General features: G+C 43.8%; 1 protein-coding gene across 1 annotated transcript in view; it reads left to right on the plus strand.

Moving 5' to 3' along the window:
• The window catches only part of RAD51D (RAD51 paralog D), a 94,498-nt gene that overhangs the window by 10,612 nt on the left and 64,380 nt on the right, over positions 1 to 19,506 (plus strand). Inside the window, exons 2-4 of the mRNA XM_085649641.1 lie at positions 9,632 to 9,731; positions 10,583 to 10,644; positions 11,820 to 11,938. Coding sequence (XP_085505767.1) covers positions 9,632 to 9,731; positions 10,583 to 10,644; positions 11,820 to 11,938 — 281 coding nt within the window. The remainder of the gene's footprint in view (positions 1 to 9,631; positions 9,732 to 10,582; positions 10,645 to 11,819; positions 11,939 to 19,506) is intronic.

The raw sequence follows: 19,506 nt of genomic DNA on the forward strand, positions 1-19,506 counted from the left end.
GGGAACTACATTGTGAGCGGATGTCCACCTTGTGAAAGAGCAAAATGCTGTCACGCAAAGTGAAGTTACCCATTGGCTTAAGTAGGTTGACCCATTGTCCCATGCTAAAGTGGGTGGAAGCAAAATGTGAATGGCACAACAACAGACCAATGGATGAAGAGAGATGCCCCCCCTTACGTAAGTATATTTTACATACTATTTTAAAATCAAAAGGCCTTAGCTAACCAGATTTGACATAGGGTCTTGGCAAACGCCAGACCTAACAAGCATTGGCATAGCCAATAGGGGTCATATTTGGGACCTTATAAGTATTTAGCCATGCAGCACATTATTATGGGTGATACAACATCTACTGTTCTTTAACGTGGACGCTTTGACACTGCTAGACACATTATAGCACTGTATTGAGAAGTACTTATTTAAAGTGTTATAGGCTTTTTGCTTCATTTCTATTGACAGCGAAACGCATTTCATTCCACAAACAACTGAATATATGAATTGCCAGACTTGAGACGCTTGTCGCGTGTTCAAATGGAAATCCTTTTACAGTGCAGAGAAAATGGTGCTTAAACAAGGATTTCATTCATTAAAGAACTGTGATTAAAGGTAACACTGTATGGAGCAGTCTCTCACGTTTGCCACTTTATTACCAAGGGGAGAAAGAATAAAACAAGCAGCAAGTGGTAGGGGGTTGGGTCACAAACAGGCACCCTCAGAAAGCGTATAATATTTGATCTCTGTTTTTGCCTGCACGGCAAATGTGACGAGATAATAGGAAGAGACGAGCAGGAAACAAAACGAGCCAGGCAATCGAGGGAAACTGTTTGTAAACTAAAGATTCAGTGTGTGTATACTACAAATGCCAACAGCTAGGTGTCTTCTGCTAGAAAAGCACCAAAAAACACAATATTCCTAACACAAAAGCCGGGGGAATCTGTGTTTGTAAATTAAACATGCCATCAGCTGAGCGCGTTGTATTCAGAAAGCTAAAGAATGCAACATTCCTAACTGACGAGGCAAGGCAATAGTAAAAAATAGTGCGCCCAAAGTAACAAATGGCTAGCAGAAAAAGATTGTGTAGAGGCGGGTGTAGGAAGAAGGTCTAAGCGCTGCTTGCTTTGGGTGAATCTGCAACAGCTGTTAGACGCTATATATAGGAGCATTTATATAAAGGAGGAATACGTGCATATGTGCCGCTCTGAGCAGGGAAAGCTCCAGTAGACAATGCGGCTCTGCATAGGCTCAGGGATGCGGCTGAATCGCTCTTCCACCCACTTGAAGCCCCAGCTCTCACCCACACGCATGGCAGCACAATCCAATAGCGACGTTTGTTGCTCGTTTAAATACAAAACGTTTTCCAGTACAGAGCAAATAGCGCCTTTAACAAGGATTTAATTCAATAGAAAGAACTATGATTAAAACAGTTAACAATGTATGAAGTAGTCTCTCACGTTTGCCACTTTATTACCAAGGGAAGAAAAAAGAAAATAAGTAGCAAGCAGAAGGGGGTTAGGTCACGAACAGGTGCCCTCTGAAAGCGTTTGACATTTCATCTCGGTCTTTGCCTCTCCATCAGATGTGGCAAGATAAGAGGAAGAGACGAGTAGGAAACAAAGAAAATGCAATTGAAGAAAAGGCAATCGAGGGGAACTGTTAGTTTGTAAACTAAAGATTCTGTGTATGCGTGTAAACTGTAAATGCCAATTGCTAGGCGCTTTTTGTTAGAAAAGCTAAGAACACAACATATTCCCAACACTGAAACCGAGGAAATCAAGGGAAACTGTGTGTTTGTAAACTAAACATGCCATCAACTGAGAGCTTTGTATTCGGAAAGCCAAAAATACAACATTGCTAATTGATGAGCCGAGGCAATAGTGAAAAATAGTGCGCGGAAAATAACAAATGCCCAGCAGGAAAAGACGGTGTAGAAGGGGTGTGGGATGACGGTCAAATCGCTGCTTGGGGTGAATCTGCAGCAGCACTTGGGTGCTATAGACAGGAGTATTTATATAAAGGGGAATACATACAGAGCGGGGGCAGCTCCAGTAGACAATGCAGCGCTGCACAGGCTTTGGAATGCAGCTGAAGCGCTTCTCCACCCGCTCAAAGGCCCAGCTGTCGGCCACACGCTTGGCTGCGCAATCCAGCAGTGACTCAGCAAGCTGTGGGGGCCAGGCGGGCAGACTGCGAAAAGGAAGAGCAGGCCAAAGGCCTGTGGTGTGGTGCAGAGTAGGGCCGTGAACAGATGTTTGATTGGGGCGGCAGCAACTCGACCATGGTGAGTCCAGGACACAACTGAGTAGGCTGGGGGAAAAAAAGAGTGCGCTGAAAAAGGCATAAGTAAACAAGATTAGGGAGACATGTAGCAGTGGTAGTGTCCATGTGAGGGAACAGCACACAAAAAAGCAGGACAAATAGAACATTTCACCAATGAAAAGCAAAGAATTTAAAAGGTACACAAAGGAATGAATGAAAAGCGGTGGGCGTGATGGACGCCGGTACAGTAGATACAGCATGTCTCGAACAGACAGCACACGCTCTTCTTAGGCGAGACCTAAAAATGCACATCTGGCCGTCTAGTAGAAATCTGACATTGGGTGGCACTGCAGACTGATGCCAAACTCCACTAGACAGAAGTGCTATTCCTGCCTCACATTCTACACTAGCCGCTCTACCTGATTCAGTCTCATTTCTCACTGATCATTTGCTTTTTTCTCCATCTGCAAACAACTTTGGCATTATGTTCAGCCTTCCTATGAAAAAGTGATGCATTTATTACGCCTAGAGCTACTTAGTACTAAAGAAATCCGATCACTGTCCCATGCAACACTGCCTGATCTCTTCTCAACAGCCTCCTGATTGAACTCCATAATGAGCTTCGTTGCTGGGGCATTTGTAACTCGGAGCCCTGATACATCGGGAGAAGCTGCTTTGGAGACACGGTTGCTTACGAGGGGGTGAGAGGCAGGGGAACGGACTACGGTTCCCAGGAGCCCGAGCATACCTGCCTGACTGCACGCACCTGAGCCGCGGACCGCCTCCACGCCCACAATCATTTAAAACTGCTCGCGGAACCCGCTGGCGCGGGTCCCGCTTCGCTGCTGGGGCATTTGTAACTCGGAGCCCTGATACATCGGGAGAAGCTGCTTTGGAGACACGGTTGCTTACGAGGGGGTGAGAGGCAGGGGAACGGACTACGGTTCCCAGGAGCCCGAGCATACCTGCCTGACTGCACGCACCTGAGCCGCGGACAGCCTCCACGCCCACAATCATTTAAAACTGCTCGCGGAACCCGCTGGCGCGGGTCCCGCTTCGCTGCTGGGGCATTTGTAACTCGGAGCCCTGATACATCGGGAGAAGCTGCTTTGGAGACACGGTTGCTTACGAGGGGGTGAGAGGCAGGGGAACGGACTACGGTTCCCAGGAGCCCGAGCATACCTGCCTGACTGCACGCACCTGAGCCGCGGACCGCCTCCACGCCCACAATCATTTAAAACTGCTCGCGGAACCCGCTGGCGCGGGTCCCGCTTCGCTGCTGGGGCATTTGTAACTCGGAGCCCTGATACATCGGGAGAAGCTGCTTTGGAGACACGGTTGCTTACGAGGGGGTGAGAGGCAGGGGAACGGACTACTGTGTGCCGCAGCGCGGGACGCGCCGCGGGACGCCCTGGACGAAGCCCGGACAAAGGGCGGACAGTCTGTGACAGTCCGGGACAGGAGGGGGCAGGTGGGGCAGCAGACCGGTTTACATTGTATAACGCTATTTTTCTGTGGGTGGTCCTGGCTAGCTACCACTGTTTATTAACTAATTTATCAAGGTGTTTGGTGGTCGCACGTGCAAATCTATCTGGGATAGGCTGGTATATACGGTGAAAGCTCTTAGTCTGCTGTTTGTACCAGAGAGACCTGTAGTGGGGTTTTGGTCCCGGTCTTAGCTATCATGCCCAAAGCTAAGCCAGCAGCCATGACCACAACCATGGACAACTATCTGGTCAAGATGGTTGATAAAATCAACCAAGAACGCAGGAAGTCCTTAGGTCGCCCGGGGTCACTAAGTACGAACTCCCCCCCGCCCAATTGTCCGGCCCCCCAGCCTCCTATCGATCAGGATGTCAGTACACCTTTAGATCTTATGGACTGTACAACTGAGGGAGCTCCAACGGATACTTTAAGTTCGGAAAGTGGTACCCCTGAGCCCCCTAACGACCTGGAATCTGGCCAAGTCATAATACTTGATACACCAACCCCCAGCCTGACTGTCCCTAGTCGCCAAAGATTAACACGCACTTGCAGGAACACCAGCAAAACCACCCAGTCTAAGCGAGGAGGGAATCGTCATGCTAAGAAAAACGACCCCCCTCCGCTCAAAAATCAACAAGCCCAACCAGTGCCACTGGATGGAACCAAGGTCACCCTTGATAAAGAGCAGTTGGATTTCATAATTAATGCTATAGATGCCAAGTTTGACCTATTGGTTAAACCCCTTTTGACTAAACTTACCACTATTACCGATGAAGTAGCCAGACTGGGAGGCATCTTGGACTTTTCTCAAGGCTAGACCCGATACGAATACTAGCGCTAATATCCTGGTGCCTGATGAGATACCTTTAATCTCATCTAATACAGTTTTATTGACGGCTGGGAGTAGAAGCTCTAATCGCAGTCCTGGGAATGCTCCTGGAATTCAATCTGTAGTTCCCAATATGTCACCTCAGCGGCCGGACTTCACTAAACCACCCTCTAATACAGTACCAGGGAAACCGATGGGCTATAACGTAAATATCTACAGCCATAGTAGCCCTCAGCCGGACCTGCCACCTACCTGTGCTCCCTTTGTAGCCGTCCTGACCAACGTCCCCCCTGTTAAGAGGCATGGCGGTAATCCTGAAAATGGAGAATCCCACTCGTCATTAAAGAACAAGACTGTGGACTGGCTCCACCGACAGTGTGATTTCCCTGTAGCCCTATCTAGGGATATACTAAGTACTAGGAGAACCAACTGGGTTGGCAAATTACGTAAGACCTGTGAAGGTGACTGTATAGTCATTAATTTTCGCAACCCTCAACTTACCTCTACAGTACTAATCAAAGCCGCATCTCTCCCTGCGAGTGATCAAGGTATTTCTTTGCGGCCCCTTGGGTACTTCTATAGAGACCTTGCTACCCAACCTGATGATGAGCACCACTGGCGTGGGCCCAGAGTCCAGAACTTGTGTGCCGCCCCTGCTATCCCTACATATAACAGATTCCAACCATTGAGTGGGCTTGATTGCAATGACTGACTGGAGCCCCTCCCAGATGATGCAGGGATCGAGGACTTTGCTATGGGTAAGAAGAGTTCTAGCTCGGTCCCTGGGATATTAATTAGTACTACTACTGGTACCGGTGTAAGCCATCTAGACTCTGTAGTGGCTCATGATCATGATAGACCAGTTAATGTTGGAAGGTATAGGACTGCATCGAATACCCTCATTCACCCAGCTAATTCTGGCTCGTGTTTTATTGCTTGTTGGAATGTTGCGGGACTATTACATAAGGATGAATGTTTAGGTTGGTTTGATTTTATCAATCTTTTTAATATTATATGTTTTCAGGAAACCTGGAGTCTGGACCCCATTAACTATAATGGCTTTGTTTCATATCAATTACCGGCCGTGGCTTCAAACTCGGGAAGAGCCAAGGGTGGCCTTCTGACATTGATTTCTGTTGATGTTCCACTTACTGTAAAGAAACATGTCCTGATTGGGGCCCATTCCCAGATTCTATGGCTTTGTAAGGAGCAGGATAGAAATATCCTTTTAATTAATTTTTATAACAATGTTTTTGATAACACTAGGCAACAGGTAGTATATGCCTTGGAGGCCGCTTTGGCAAAAATTGTAACGGGAAATGATACTGCTTTTGATTTTATTTGGTTGGGGGATTTTAATACTTCTGCCTGTCCATCCTCTGCACATAGGGTCTGTGGTTTCGTAAATTGTCGGGATGAGGGAGTCGCCCATTTCCCCCATAATCCGTACGGTGATTCATTAAATAAAATCCTGATGACATACGATGTGGAGATCTTGGGTAATGGGAGGGGCGCTTCTGGTGAAATCCTCCCCACTTTTACGGGTAGAAATGCTAACACTGTTATTGACTTTATCTGTACCTCTTCCAGCCTTAATCCATGGTGTTCAGCCCCCTTGGTAGTTGACAACTTAATCAGTGACCATAACTGCCTGTCCATGGAGACGGTGCTTTGGAAGGCCAATCCAGGTCCTAAACCATGTATTGTTGATAACATTGAACCACACCGACCCAATGGAATCAGAATTAGGTGGAAGGGGGATAAGGCAGACCTTTTGTCTAATTCCATTATTGTAAATTGTATAAAGGAAATTGATGCTATTCTAGTGAGTAATGAGCTGACTGATGTAATCCTGTATAATTTTATTGATATTAATCTTAGCATTGAAGCTAAACTCACCAAGCAACTCAAGGGCAACCTAAATCGGCAAAGGGGGTGGTTTGACCATGCCAGTACTGCCGCCCTCAAGAGCCTCAAAGAGGCACTGGCAGCCAAACAAAGGGATACAACCCTTATTAGGCATCTTAGGGCTATCTACCGGGCAGCAGTCTCTGAAAGAAAGGCAGAACTTAAGCGAAAGGCCTGGGACAAGTTAGACCAGGCCGCTGAAACCTCTGATTCTTCTTTATTTTGGGCTACAGTCAACAGTCCTTTTTTTAAAGAACGAGGAGACACCTGTTCTGTCGGCAAACGTCAGTGCGGAAAGTTGGGTCTCTCACTTTTCTTTGATCTTTGATTCAGCTTAAACCCATGGACGTAGGAGGAGGGGACTGGCCAATCATTCCCTTAGATATTTCCCCAACCGAGGTCAAGAAATGTATCATCGCAAGCAAAGGAGGGAAGGCTCAGGGGCCAGACGGGGTGCCGGTTGACGTTTATAAAATGGAACCAGAGATTTGGGGCCCACTACTGACCAAAGTATTTAATGCAGCCGTTTGTTACGGTGCCCCGCCTACATGGAAGGAATCCATTATAATTCCTATTTATAAAAAGGGGGAGAAGAGGGATGCTAAGAACTATCGCCCAATCTCCCTCTTAGATTCCTCCGTGAAAATTATGAATCGGGTACTTCTTGTTAGATTAGAAGAATGGGCCGAAACAAATAACATCTTGGCCAATTCCCAATATGGATTTAGGAAGGGTCGAGGCACAGTAGAACAGTGTCTCAACCTAGAACTACTTATAGGGAAATATACCGTGGCCAAGAAAGGTTCCCTCTTCCTCTGCTTTGCAGATTTAAGTAGTGCCTTCGATATGGTTAATCATAAGATTCTATGGGAGATACTACTTGAAATGGGGGCACCGGAGGGTATTGTTTACTTCTTGGCCAGACTCTATGCCAATCTCAGTTCTAGCGTCCGATATGGCCCAGGTGGGGAATGTACCCCTAAGTTTACTGTTAAGCGTGGAATTAGACAGGGGTGTGTGCTTGCTCCCCTGCTTTTCACACTTTTCATTAATGAGGTCGACTCTGTTTTAAGGACTGTGGTGGCAGATGCCCCAAATATACTTGACTTCCACGTCCCAGTCCTACTATATGCGGACGATGCCGTTCTTCTCTCCAGGACCCCTGTCGGCCTTCAACGCCTCATGGACAGGTTTTCCCTGTTCATTGGGGAAAGGAAGCTGGTGATTAATAAATCAAAGACATTTGTTATGGAATGTGGCAAGGGCCGTAAAAAACCGCATCCCTTTTTTATCGAAGGGCATAGGGTCCAGACGGTTGATACTTTTAACTATCTAGGTATCACCTTCTCCAAGACAGGTAGCTGGTCCAGCGAAGTCACCCACGTTAGAGCAAGAATGGCGAAATGCGCTCACGGGGTGTTTACGTTCGCCTCCAAAATAGGGGATAGGCGGATTGGAGATATGCTGAAAATCTACCAGATGAGGTGTCTTTCAATCGCCCTTTATGGAGCAGGTGTCTGGGGGCATGTATCGGCTGGGAGTCTACAAATGGAGGAAAATCTGTTTTTAAAAAGACTACTCTGCTTGCCTATCTCAGCGTCAACGCATCTGGTGCATAGGGAACTCGGAATACACTATCTTTCGGATTCTGTTGCCCATAGACCTCTTTTGCTGTGGCGTGCCATCTGGGCAAAGGAGGAGACCTCCTTGAATAGAGCCATTATCAAGGACTGTCTGTCTCTAGACAATCATTTAAAGATCCCCTGGGTAAATTTTGTTATGAGCAGTTATAAGGAAATATATGGTCTTAACTTATATGAGGACTGTTACGCTGCCAATAGTTTGACCAAAAGTGAACTGAAATCTGTTTTTATGTTTCTAAAGTACGAGCGACGTTTGAAGGCCAGTAGCAACTTATCCACCTGTATGCTCTATGACAGCTGTTGTGAGTTGTTAGGCTATCAACCTTACTTGAGCTTTGTTACTAGACCCTCCCACAGGTTCGTTCTAACTAGACTGCGCTTTGGGATTGTTCACCATTTAGTGGCGTTTCCCAATATCAAAAAATACCCGATTGGTCCTTGCCCTTGCGATGGCACTACTGCTCAAAGCACTATGCACTTTTTATTGTTCTGCCCACTCTATGGTAATTACCGCATTGCTTTTTTAAAACCTGTTTTCAAGAAATTTGGTGTTAGGACTGTTAAAGACACCATGAAACTGATATTTAATCCCCCACCTGATGTTTGCTTTTTTATTGCTACATTTCTTCTCAAAGCTATCAAGGCAAGGCCTAGTATTATTTTTTAAATTGTCATTCTGCTGTATTTTAATCACTTGTCTGTTTTAGCCGTATAGATGAAGTTTTATGACTTATTTTTTGTTATTTGTTTGTGTATATTATTGATGTTTTATAATGTATGATCTGCTTTTATGGACTTTTGTCAAGCTCCGAATAAAGCTTTATGAACTGAACTGAATTACTCTAATAATCAATTGTCATAAACTTTGCAATCCATACTCTATCCACTCATCTCAGGCAAACCTCTAAATCCAGATAGGATGAAAGAATGCCCAAAACAGAGCATTTTAAAAGGGTCTGGTACTTTCCCACAATTCTATACACAATTTGGCCCTACAGGTCTTGCCCATGCCCTGTCGTATTACTCAATATACAATTCTCATCTGACAGGCACAGCCTGTTACCTTCATCAATCAGCTTGTGCCCTATCCAACTTTGTACCCTCCTGCCATCTACGTCTACTCCTTTGGAACGATTTATTTATACATATATCCCCATGACATATATATGTTTAGTTAGTATAGTATACTTATATTTACCTATTGATGCTTACCTGGTAATACTATAGTAGTCTGTATTTTTGCTACAGTATTTTGTAGCACAATATCTTTACCACCCTATTGTGGTTCTACAACATTTTATGTATATCTGTACATAATATATCAACTTGTGTGTGTGTGCCCTGCTAAACAATGTGTTTAGCTTATTCCTAGTAACCCTGCGTTTGATGTGATACCCTGCCAACCATACACCATAATTCCCTTTCTTCACCCCTTGCACTCGCTGAGGTACAGATTAGAATGACTCGGATGTTAACTTGTTTCTTTCACTGGTCTTTCTTTCTTCCTCAGGCACTACTGCCTGGTGCTATGGTGATTCTACGAGAGGGCCTCTGTCCAGGCCTCACTGCTGAAATAATCAACATTTTGAAAACCAACAGCATTCGGACAGGTATGCATAACATTTTGTTTCTAAATCCTTATGTGATTCTTGGGTACTAATTCTGATTGATGTTTGAGAATTACTGCATTTTAAAAATCTAAAATGTACAACAAGTAACAACTGAAGTAATTAAATATGTAAATCAAGCAAAGACATATGAATGTTCTTGTCATAGTTATCAGAGGCGAGTCCAAATAGACAAGCAGTCGACCTTCTGGCTAAGGACTACATCTTTGCTGTTGTTTGTAAACACTTCCGGAGTCTTTCCTAGTCTCAAAAAGCCAGTCTTTACTAATTTATTGGGTATTCAACATGGCTGCTGAATGCTTGTAATGGCAAACACTATTTCATGCAATATAAGGTAATGGAATAAAGCCTTCGGTATGTCAAATGTCGAGTGGGCCGTAAGTGCCTTTTCATAGGTCTCCTTATAGTTTTTCAGGATCTTCTGTCAGTAGCTGGCTGCAGAATACACCAATTTAGTTCAGTGTCCTGTAGTGAAATCAAATCCATTTCTTTCCATATAAAGAAAGGTAGGAGATGTTTCATAGTCTAAACTTGTTCACGGTTTGTCGAATGCAGCATTGAAAGGTGATCTCTTACTCCTCAATTTGAGGCGACATACAGCCTCAATTATTTTAAAATGCAACTGAGACCATCTCCAAAATAAATCTTTTATATTGATTATAGTCCTCATGGACTATGATATAATCTGCAGCAAAAACTAGGCGAAAGTGATGGCCACCTTAGATGGGAAGTAGAAAGTATATTAGTTTGAATCCTTTTGAAAAGCTGTATGTGGTGCTGCTCTTGCAGATTATTGTTATGGATGATATGGTGTTTTATTTCCTGGTGTTCAGTTGTAGACCTGGTGTCATCTGACTTGGAGGAAGTAGCCAGAAAATGCTCCCTCTCATACAAGGTAAGAAATATGCTAACACAAGTTAGCAGAACATTTCAAATATGCCTTTTTAAATGCAATCGTCATTTTTCTCAATGTTTATAGTTCTAGCGATTGGACACCGTTACCCGATCCTAGTGTTATACAAATGGAAAAGATTAACTATAATATCGACACCTCCTGCTAATTCTTATTTCATTAAAATGGGAAAACGTAGAGAAGAAATGGAATAGCACTATGTGTCCGTACATTCAGTGGTTGTATGTCATTTGTATATAAAAACATTACATGACAGAAAAACGGTGTCCTAAATTTGCTTCAACAGTTGCTCGATTGTTGACTTTATTTCTTTATATCGTCTGGATAACTGTCTGAGAGCCCCCCCCCTTGCTTCTCCCTACCTCGTCCCATTGGCCCCCACATGTTTACACATTCCCTCCCCTCCACCCCCTTTCTTTATGCCCCCATTTTTTCGCCTTCCCTCTAGTTGCTGGAGTTGCTGCAACTACTTTAAGGCATTGTTATTCTCATAATACAGATGATCCATGATGGATTTTGTCGATTTATTTTCAGGTTTTGTTTGTCTGTGTTCGAATCAAAGTTAATAAACAAATAAGAAAACTGTGTCCTAAATATTTTTTACAAACATATTATCCTGTTAAGTTAGATGTTCTTATTATTATTTCATTGGAGTGATATTTCTGTAAACAGTAATTTAGGACAAAATATTTCTGCATATGATAATTTGATTATGGTATTGTCTTACTGCACTACCTTCAGGTTCTTCGTTTATTGCCAGCATAACTGAATACTAGCCATACTAACAATGCTTGACAGACAGGATTATTCGGAAAGTGGGCAAATGGCGTAGGGCACAGAGACCGAACTACTCTGGTTCAACATTAAAATTTTGCAGTTATGAGCAAAATGTAATACAACCGCTAAAAAGAAAGCACAAGGAAAATAAAGACAGTTGGTTAATGTTAATTGTAGTTGGGTAGATTGTGTGGGCACAGTTAAATACACTCCTGTATAAGATGTATGTTTAGAGTAAACCCCATTTCCTTAAATCATTCGCTCACTCGATGGCTATGCTGTGTTATTTTGTTAGCTAGTGTTGCACGCACGTGCTTAGCTTGTTAATTTATTACATCATTGCTTTCGTGCCGTGCTAAGCACAATTTGCTTGTGTGTAGACCATGGTGGCAATAAGACGTGTGCTGCTGGCACAGTTCTCAGCTTTTCCATCCAATGGGGCTGATCTATATGAGGAACTAAAGAGCTCCACTGCCATTCTCTCTACAGGAATTTCCAGGTAAGCAGCACATTCAACAAATAGCCATGTTTTCAAAAGAGGATGCTAATGTTCAAACTGTGGAAGGATTTTAATGCGTTTTCTTAAAAGTGTTTTTCTCCGTATAGTTTCACTTCTGTATTTTGCTGCATCATTGGTACAACCATTGTATGTATGTTTTTGTGCTCTGTTTAGCAATACTGGTGATGATACACCCATACAAATGTCAAATAAATCCCATGATACATGGAGATAGACTAACAGATAAAGCATAGCGACAGATGAGACAACTTAATAGAAGAGCTGAAAATGATTAGGGTCTGAAATGTTTTTTTCTCTTGTAAAATGTGAGCTTTTGTTTTTTAAACAACATTTATTTTTTAGATCTTGTTATTAACATGTCAGCCACATTTGCATTCCAGCAGGATTTGTTAAGAGTCGCATTAACAGTATTTACACATTTGCTCCTGGTGCAGTGCTGGACACCATAACAGCTTATCGTTATCACAAGGGCTTTCAGCTTGAACTCCACTCCCAAACATGGTGTAAGTGCAGCTAACCTCTCTGTCCTCTGTAGGTCTGTCAGTTTTCCCATAGTTTGGTCTATTTTTTAGGACATCCTCTTCCTTTATAAACGTGGCTTTCACTCGTCATACACTAGTCCATGTATTTTTTCCACTTGTCTATTTCCGTTAGGCAGGGAGCACCCCACTAACAAGTAATTTTTCTTTTTGAAATAATGAATCCAAGGTTGAGCAGATATCTTGGGCATTTCGATGGGCTTCCCTCCATCCCAATGTTTAACAGGGGTGCCTTAGGCGAGTCCTAAATCTGTTGACCTGTGGCATAGCACATCCAAGCTTGGGTGCCCTCCCAAGAGGGTCTCCGAGAGAGTCAAGCCTAAAGAAGATAACGGAGCCTGACCTCTGACCCCAACCCCCTATACAAATGTCAAATATAGTTCTTCCCATTTTCAATTGTGTGACTCTAGTGTAGTAGGAGCTGCGAAACTTAAGTTTTGCAGTCAATATACAGTAGGCTTCACAAGAAAGATGTCTCTTTCCATTCCATTATTCCACTAAGTACATTTCTTTGAATTTTACAAATAATATTTGAAGATTTTGTTGTTTAGTTGAGAATGAAGCATCATTTAAGTCATGCTCTTCAAAGATGCACACAGACTGGAAAGCTCTGCCTCCTGGTCCTTGCTTACATAGACAAAACTGTTTGAACAAAATCCCTTCCCAGAATGTGATGGCGCAAATAGTTACCAGAAAAAGCCCAAAATACATTATCCTGGCAAATTAATGCTTCTATTTAGTTAAAGACAAAGGGCATGATTTTGAGTTTGGTGGATGGGTTACTCTATCACCACTGTGACGGATATCTGCCATCCTTATTACAAGTGGTATATGATATGATGCACTTGTAATAAGGCGGGTGGGACATCTATCAGGTTTAAGACAGAGTAACCCTTCTGCGAAACTGTAAACCAGGTGTTGAATGCAGTAGGCAAAGTACACTGTTATAATTGGCTCTAACATATCCAAAATATTGTAATGATAGAGAATGTTTTATGTATTATCGTCTATATTTGTATTCTAAAGTGTGAACCTATTTACAAAGAAGTGGAGCACTGTAACATAGAGGGGAATATTGTTGTGTACTCTGAGATTTTTTGGGGGTCACGTCTCGTACAATTCCTGAACCCCAACATCAGGTTATGAACATTTAGAGGAGAGGAAAACTTGAAGGTGTCTCTCCCTCCTGTATTATGCACACTTGAAGTAAGGGTATTTGGAGTTGGGCAAACTGTAAAATCTATTGCATCTGCAGATGATATTGCAAAGCTCCAACCAAAAGCTAGCATTAGTACACACATAAATAATTGGATTTTATAGTGTATTTAAATGTATTATTGCTGTTCTCTTTACATCGTTTGGGTAAAAATGATAATAATTATAAACATCTCATCAATCAAAAGGGAAATAAGTGTGACAGCTGAAAATGCCTCAAACATCACCCATCACATATCCCTAACTTATTAGTATAGTTCCCCAATTTGTTTTTTATATTAAGCTGTCTTGCAGCTTAGTTTAGTAACTTAGCATAACATTTGCAGAATAATGTAATGCGCCTCTGTGCTTGTATTTCAGTAGGCTTCAAATCGGAATCGCGATTATGAGCATTTGCGACCGAACAGACTGCTTGCCCTGCCACAATTACTAGGGTTTTTGTATACCTTTTCAAAACATCAAGGCTTATATGCTCGGAAACTGAATTTGTTTCAAAGGACACAAAACAATGTTTTCATTAGGTTTTTTTTAGGGAGGAGACTGAAGCTGTTGTTGTGTATCTTTCAGTTTCTCGAGGATTTTCAACTTTCAACAGATCGTTAGTCACTGCGCACAGACAATGGACAAACCCTCTGACTTTAAAAATGCATACAGCAGAAAGTGTAAATATGCGACAATTTAGTATAAACTCGGTTAGCCTAACCAAGAAATGAAGCTAAAAGGCTTACATTAGTAGAGACCTGCATTAGGCCTAACATTCACATTTACATGATCATGTTCACATGCATCAAGACCTGTGACATATATACATTGGTAAACACATAAGAAAAACATGCGAACACGCAACAATACAGTGTGTCGAGAGATTGTGGGAGGGTCAATATAGTTTACACCAAAGTTCCAGCTAGTTTTGATCTTATAAATTTGTCATGAATTAGACTATTGCTGTTCTTGAGGCATAATTTATCTGTTACAAAGTAAAATCATCAGTCATTTGTGGCTGGCTTGCCAATATAAATTTGAAGCCCTTTCTTGACTGTCTTCTAAGTTGATGCCATTAGGGATTTGACCTGCAGAGACCATTGATGTTCTTGATTGTTAAATTATAATAAACTCTTTTGGGTCAGTGTTCATTGCCCTCTGCGCTAAACGATCTCAGATGTCTGCGGGCACCACAGCCCACAGTTCTTCTCTCCATGCAGTCGACTCTGGGGAAGGTATCAACATTGACTTCAACTTTGTTAGATGCTACTTAAAGCATGGGAATACTTGATGGTTACTTCTTTGCCATCAGTGCTTCCCTTGAATAATCCAGCCAATATCAAGTAGTAGGTTGTAAGAAATAGCCTATGGACAGAATCCCAAAATTGATGAATAAAAAGGTTTGAATTAATCTGAATCACTTGTAATTTCTCTTGGCACGTTCCATTTCATCAACTTTATAATTTCTCTTCCATACTTCCCGGGAGCAACCATATATTATATTTTTGCCCACACCTTTAATGGGGATAGTCTAGCCTTAATAGCGAGGGCACATCCGCTCTGCTTGGGAATACAAGCAGCATCAGATATGTTCATCAGATATTAGTTGAGAATGAGCTTGTACCTGAGAGGATAAAAACTGCTGTGACCTATATTTTTGTATTTTTCGATTGCAGACTTTATTCCCATATGAGGTTTTATTTCTCCTAGCACGGTATCACCTTGTTTAATTTGTCATAGCAAGGCATCATTGTTTCTCCAAGCCTGTTGCAAAGTGCTAATGAACAATTCAGTATTACTCTAAAAAAGACACTGAGTCTTAATAGTTTTACATTCCCATCAATAGAGGTACTCTTCATCATTCGCAATACTGTATCCATTTTCAAGGATCTTTACTATTTCAAACCATAAGTTGGCATAGATTTTCATCCAGGCCTCTGCCCCTAGCCTATGACCTACACCTTGTGGTCATTTCCTCACAACAAAAAATGTATCATGGTTTTCTTGCTCTGTTTGCTGTGTTTCAAAACAGCTTCATTGTGATGTTTTGGATATGTTTTATTATTCAGCCTTTTCCTTTTAGTGATGACTGTACAGCATATTCATCTACACGTTGTCTGGGAAACCAAGTCATAACTGCTAGTATTATGTTCTATAAGTGTAGAATTGTCCCCACACTGTGTTACCAACATCGTGGGATCAGATGAATATCTCTTCATACATTTCTTACCTCAAGGAAGCCATTCTAAAGGCCTAGCTGATTAGACAAAAGGAATATCTTCATGCAGGGAGACACTAAAGGAGGTTTGGCACGCAGCTCCTCATATACTTGCTTTATTTCTTAGTCCAACTAAGAAGAAAGTTCTGATTATTAGCATCATAATATAAATTTCCATTATGACCAGCAGTCACTAGATAGTTGTTAAGGATGCAGAGACAATTAGTAGCCATGTTATCCAGTATTGGGGTATCTTTCATAGATTCACATGCCTGAATCATTCCCCGTCGCCGAGGCGGGAGTCCCCGGTAAATAAAAAAGTAGTGCCAAAATGCTAGTAGTAGTAGTAAGCCCAAAGAAAAGGCCAAAAGCCTGTATCTTAGCAGCCTATCTACCTCATTATGCCAAAAGAACCAAGAATTTGGTAACAACCAATCAGACACCAGCACCCTTCTAGAACCCTCTCAGCAGAGCCAGTTCTCCTCAGATTTTCACCGCACGTCGTGTGGAAGGGAGTCTCCCTTAGTGCCTCTCAGTTTTCTTTCAACTTGCTTCAGCATGTCAGACAAGAAGGCTTTGTTTAAGTCCTGCAGGACCTACACCAAGAAGAGAGTCCATGTTGATGATCAACATGTAGACTGCATCTACTGCCTCTACCCTAAACATGAGGCAAAAGATTGCAAGATTTGCCGCACCTTCCCATACAAAAACTCTCAGGGATAGGGAGGCGAGAGTGCTTTTGTGGCTTAAATCCTCTTCGCCTGAGGAGGATGACAAAGCCTCCACTTCTAGCAAGAGAGCTAGATCGCAGGACAGCTCTTCCAGCGAAGGGAAGAAGCGTCAGAAATCGCATCATTCTACTTCTGATGCGCTCTCTCCTCAGGATTCTACAGTCAAGACTACCACACAAACTGTGACTAAAAGCCTTTCAAGATCTTTGGCTTACTCTCAATCTTCAGTTTCTGTCACCTCGTCTGCTTCTTCATTGACACAAACCTTCACGACGACGGCACTTACCTCTCCTGTTATGTCTACGAAGATTACTATCCTCACAAAGAAGCCCGCCGTCGAGGTGTCGTCGACGAAGTCCTCGTCGACGAAGTCAGCTGTACCGCCGTCGACGATTCCCCCATTGAAAAGCCTGTCGACGTCGAGCTCGTCGACGAAGATCCCGTCGACGAAGAGCTCGTCGACGAAGAGCTCGTCGACGAAGATTCCGTCGACGAAGACCCCGTCGACGTCGAGCCCGTCGACGAAGAGCTCGTCGACGAAGACCCCGTCGACGACGGCTCCGTCGACGTTGAGCCCGTCGACGACGGCTCAGTCGACGACGATGGCACCGTCTACGATCCCGTCGACGATCCCGTCGACGATCCCGTCTATCACAGCCCCGTCGACGACGATCTCGTCGACGATGACCTCTACTCCAGTTTCCACCTGGACTTTTCAACTAAAGTCTTTTCAAAGGCAGGACATTTCACCGCTTACTCCCTCGCATCTCCTGGAAACTTATGTGCAGTGTGACGATGATGATTATGTGGACGACGAGGACGAAGGGCCCTTTGGGATTGCTCGCCATCCTTCGGAACTGCACATCAAATATCAGGAGGACGATGATGATGGGGAAGATGACAATTACCAAGGGCATTACTATCAGGAAGACATAGTCGTTCCGCATCATAGACCCTGCTACACACAACCTCGTAGGAACGAGATGTCACATCTGCCTCCTACTTTAATACAAGACCTACAAGCCATGCTTGCGGATTATAAGCAGCGTTTTCCACCGCAGCCAAACGTTCCACAGGTTCCACAGACTGCGCCGCAGCCGGACCCTTTGCCTCTGCCTGAGGGTCCAGCCCCAATGCCTCAACTGCCTGATCCTCCACAGGACCCGCATCAAGATATAACCTCGGAGGAGGAATACGAAGAGGGCGAGCTGCCAGACCCAGCAGACCCTTGGGATTCATATATAATCCCTATGCCTTCGCCACCTACCCCTCTACCATCTGATTCGCCTCCAGAGGATATAGGGGGGTTCCATAACCTTATGCAGCGAGCTGCGACCAGGTTCAACTTGCCAGTCACCATTGAGCAGTCTGACTGCTTTCTGCATGACTTTAAAGAAGAGTCAAGAAAGGTTACGAGAGCTATCCCTATCATTGGCTATATTTGGAAAGAAGGGGTTAAAATCATGAAAAACCTGGCATCAGTACCAGCGGTGCTTCCACGGATTGACAAAAAATACCGTGCTCCAGCCGACAGTCCCTCTTGTCTCATTGGCCAACCGCGTCCAGACTCGGTTATATCTCAGGCAGCCCAACAAAAGTCTAAGAATCCGGCAGCACCGGTTACTACACCACCGGATAGGGAAGGACGCCGACTGGATCTAATTGGAAAAAAGTTTTCAACTATGGCAGCTGCTTCCATCAGGGCAGCCAACTCCCTAGCGATAATGGGGCGTTATGACCGCCAGATGTGGTCAGAAATGGCAAGCTTTATCGACCTCATCCCAGAGGATAGCAGGCAAGATGCTCGAAAGATTTTGTTGGAGGGTGAGCGTGCAGCCTCAGAGACTATCGACTGCGCACTGGATATTGCGAATACTAACTTTCGCCAGTTGGCTGGGGCTGCGGTTCTTAGGCGCCAAGGTTGGCTGAAAGCTACCACGTTCAGGCCAGAAGTCCAGACAAAAATATTGGACATGGCCTATGATGGCGAATCATTGTTTGGAAAACACATAGATGACGCACTCCAAGCAATTAAAACGGATACTGATACTGCAAGATCGTTGGGCTCCTTGCAATACAAAAGAGGTACCTTGAGAGGAGCAAGGGGCCGTGGATTTTCTTCCAGAGGAAGTTATCATACCCAACAAAATAGGTACCAGCCTCAGTATCGGCAATCATATCAGTCTTCCTACAGACAGACCAATACATCTGGTTTCTCTCGTCAGGGCGAACGAAAAAGATCGCAGAATCAGGGAAGAGACACCTCACGGAAGCAATGATTTCTGCAGGGCGCCTTCCACTCCTTTTCAACTTTTCAACTTTTGCGACCAAGTGGCAAGACATTACGTCGGTCCAGTGGGTTCTGGACCTGGTTCACAACGGTCATACCTTAGAGTTTGTCACCAAACCACCCAACAAACCACCCAAGGGACCCCCTCCCCCTCGTCTTCACTTACTATTCAAAGAAGCTTTAACGATGCTCCTCAAGAACGCAATCGAGAAGGTTCCTGCGCTTCAAAAAGGGACAGGTTTCTATTCCCGCTTTTTTCTCATCAAGAAGAAATCAGGGGAGTGGCGCCCAATCTTAGACCTTCGCAATCTGAACAGATTCCTCAAGAAGCAGGGATTTCGCATGGTCACTCTGGCGGAAATTCTAGGTTGCCTCAACGAGGGAGATTTTCTAGCTTCCTTAGATATGGAAGACGCTTACTTTCACATCCCAATACACCCGAAGCATCGCAAGTATCTTCGCTTCACAGTGGCTGGCGCCCATTACCAGTTCAAGGTGCTCCCGTTTGGGTTAAAATCTGCCCCAAGGATCTTTACGAAGTGCCTAGCTCCAGTGGCAGCAGTGTTGCGCTC

Source organism: Triturus cristatus, chromosome 3_2 (genome assembly GCF_964204655.1).
Source record: "Triturus cristatus chromosome 3_2, aTriCri1.1, whole genome shotgun sequence".
NCBI lineage: Eukaryota > Metazoa > Chordata > Amphibia > Caudata > Salamandridae > Triturus > Triturus cristatus.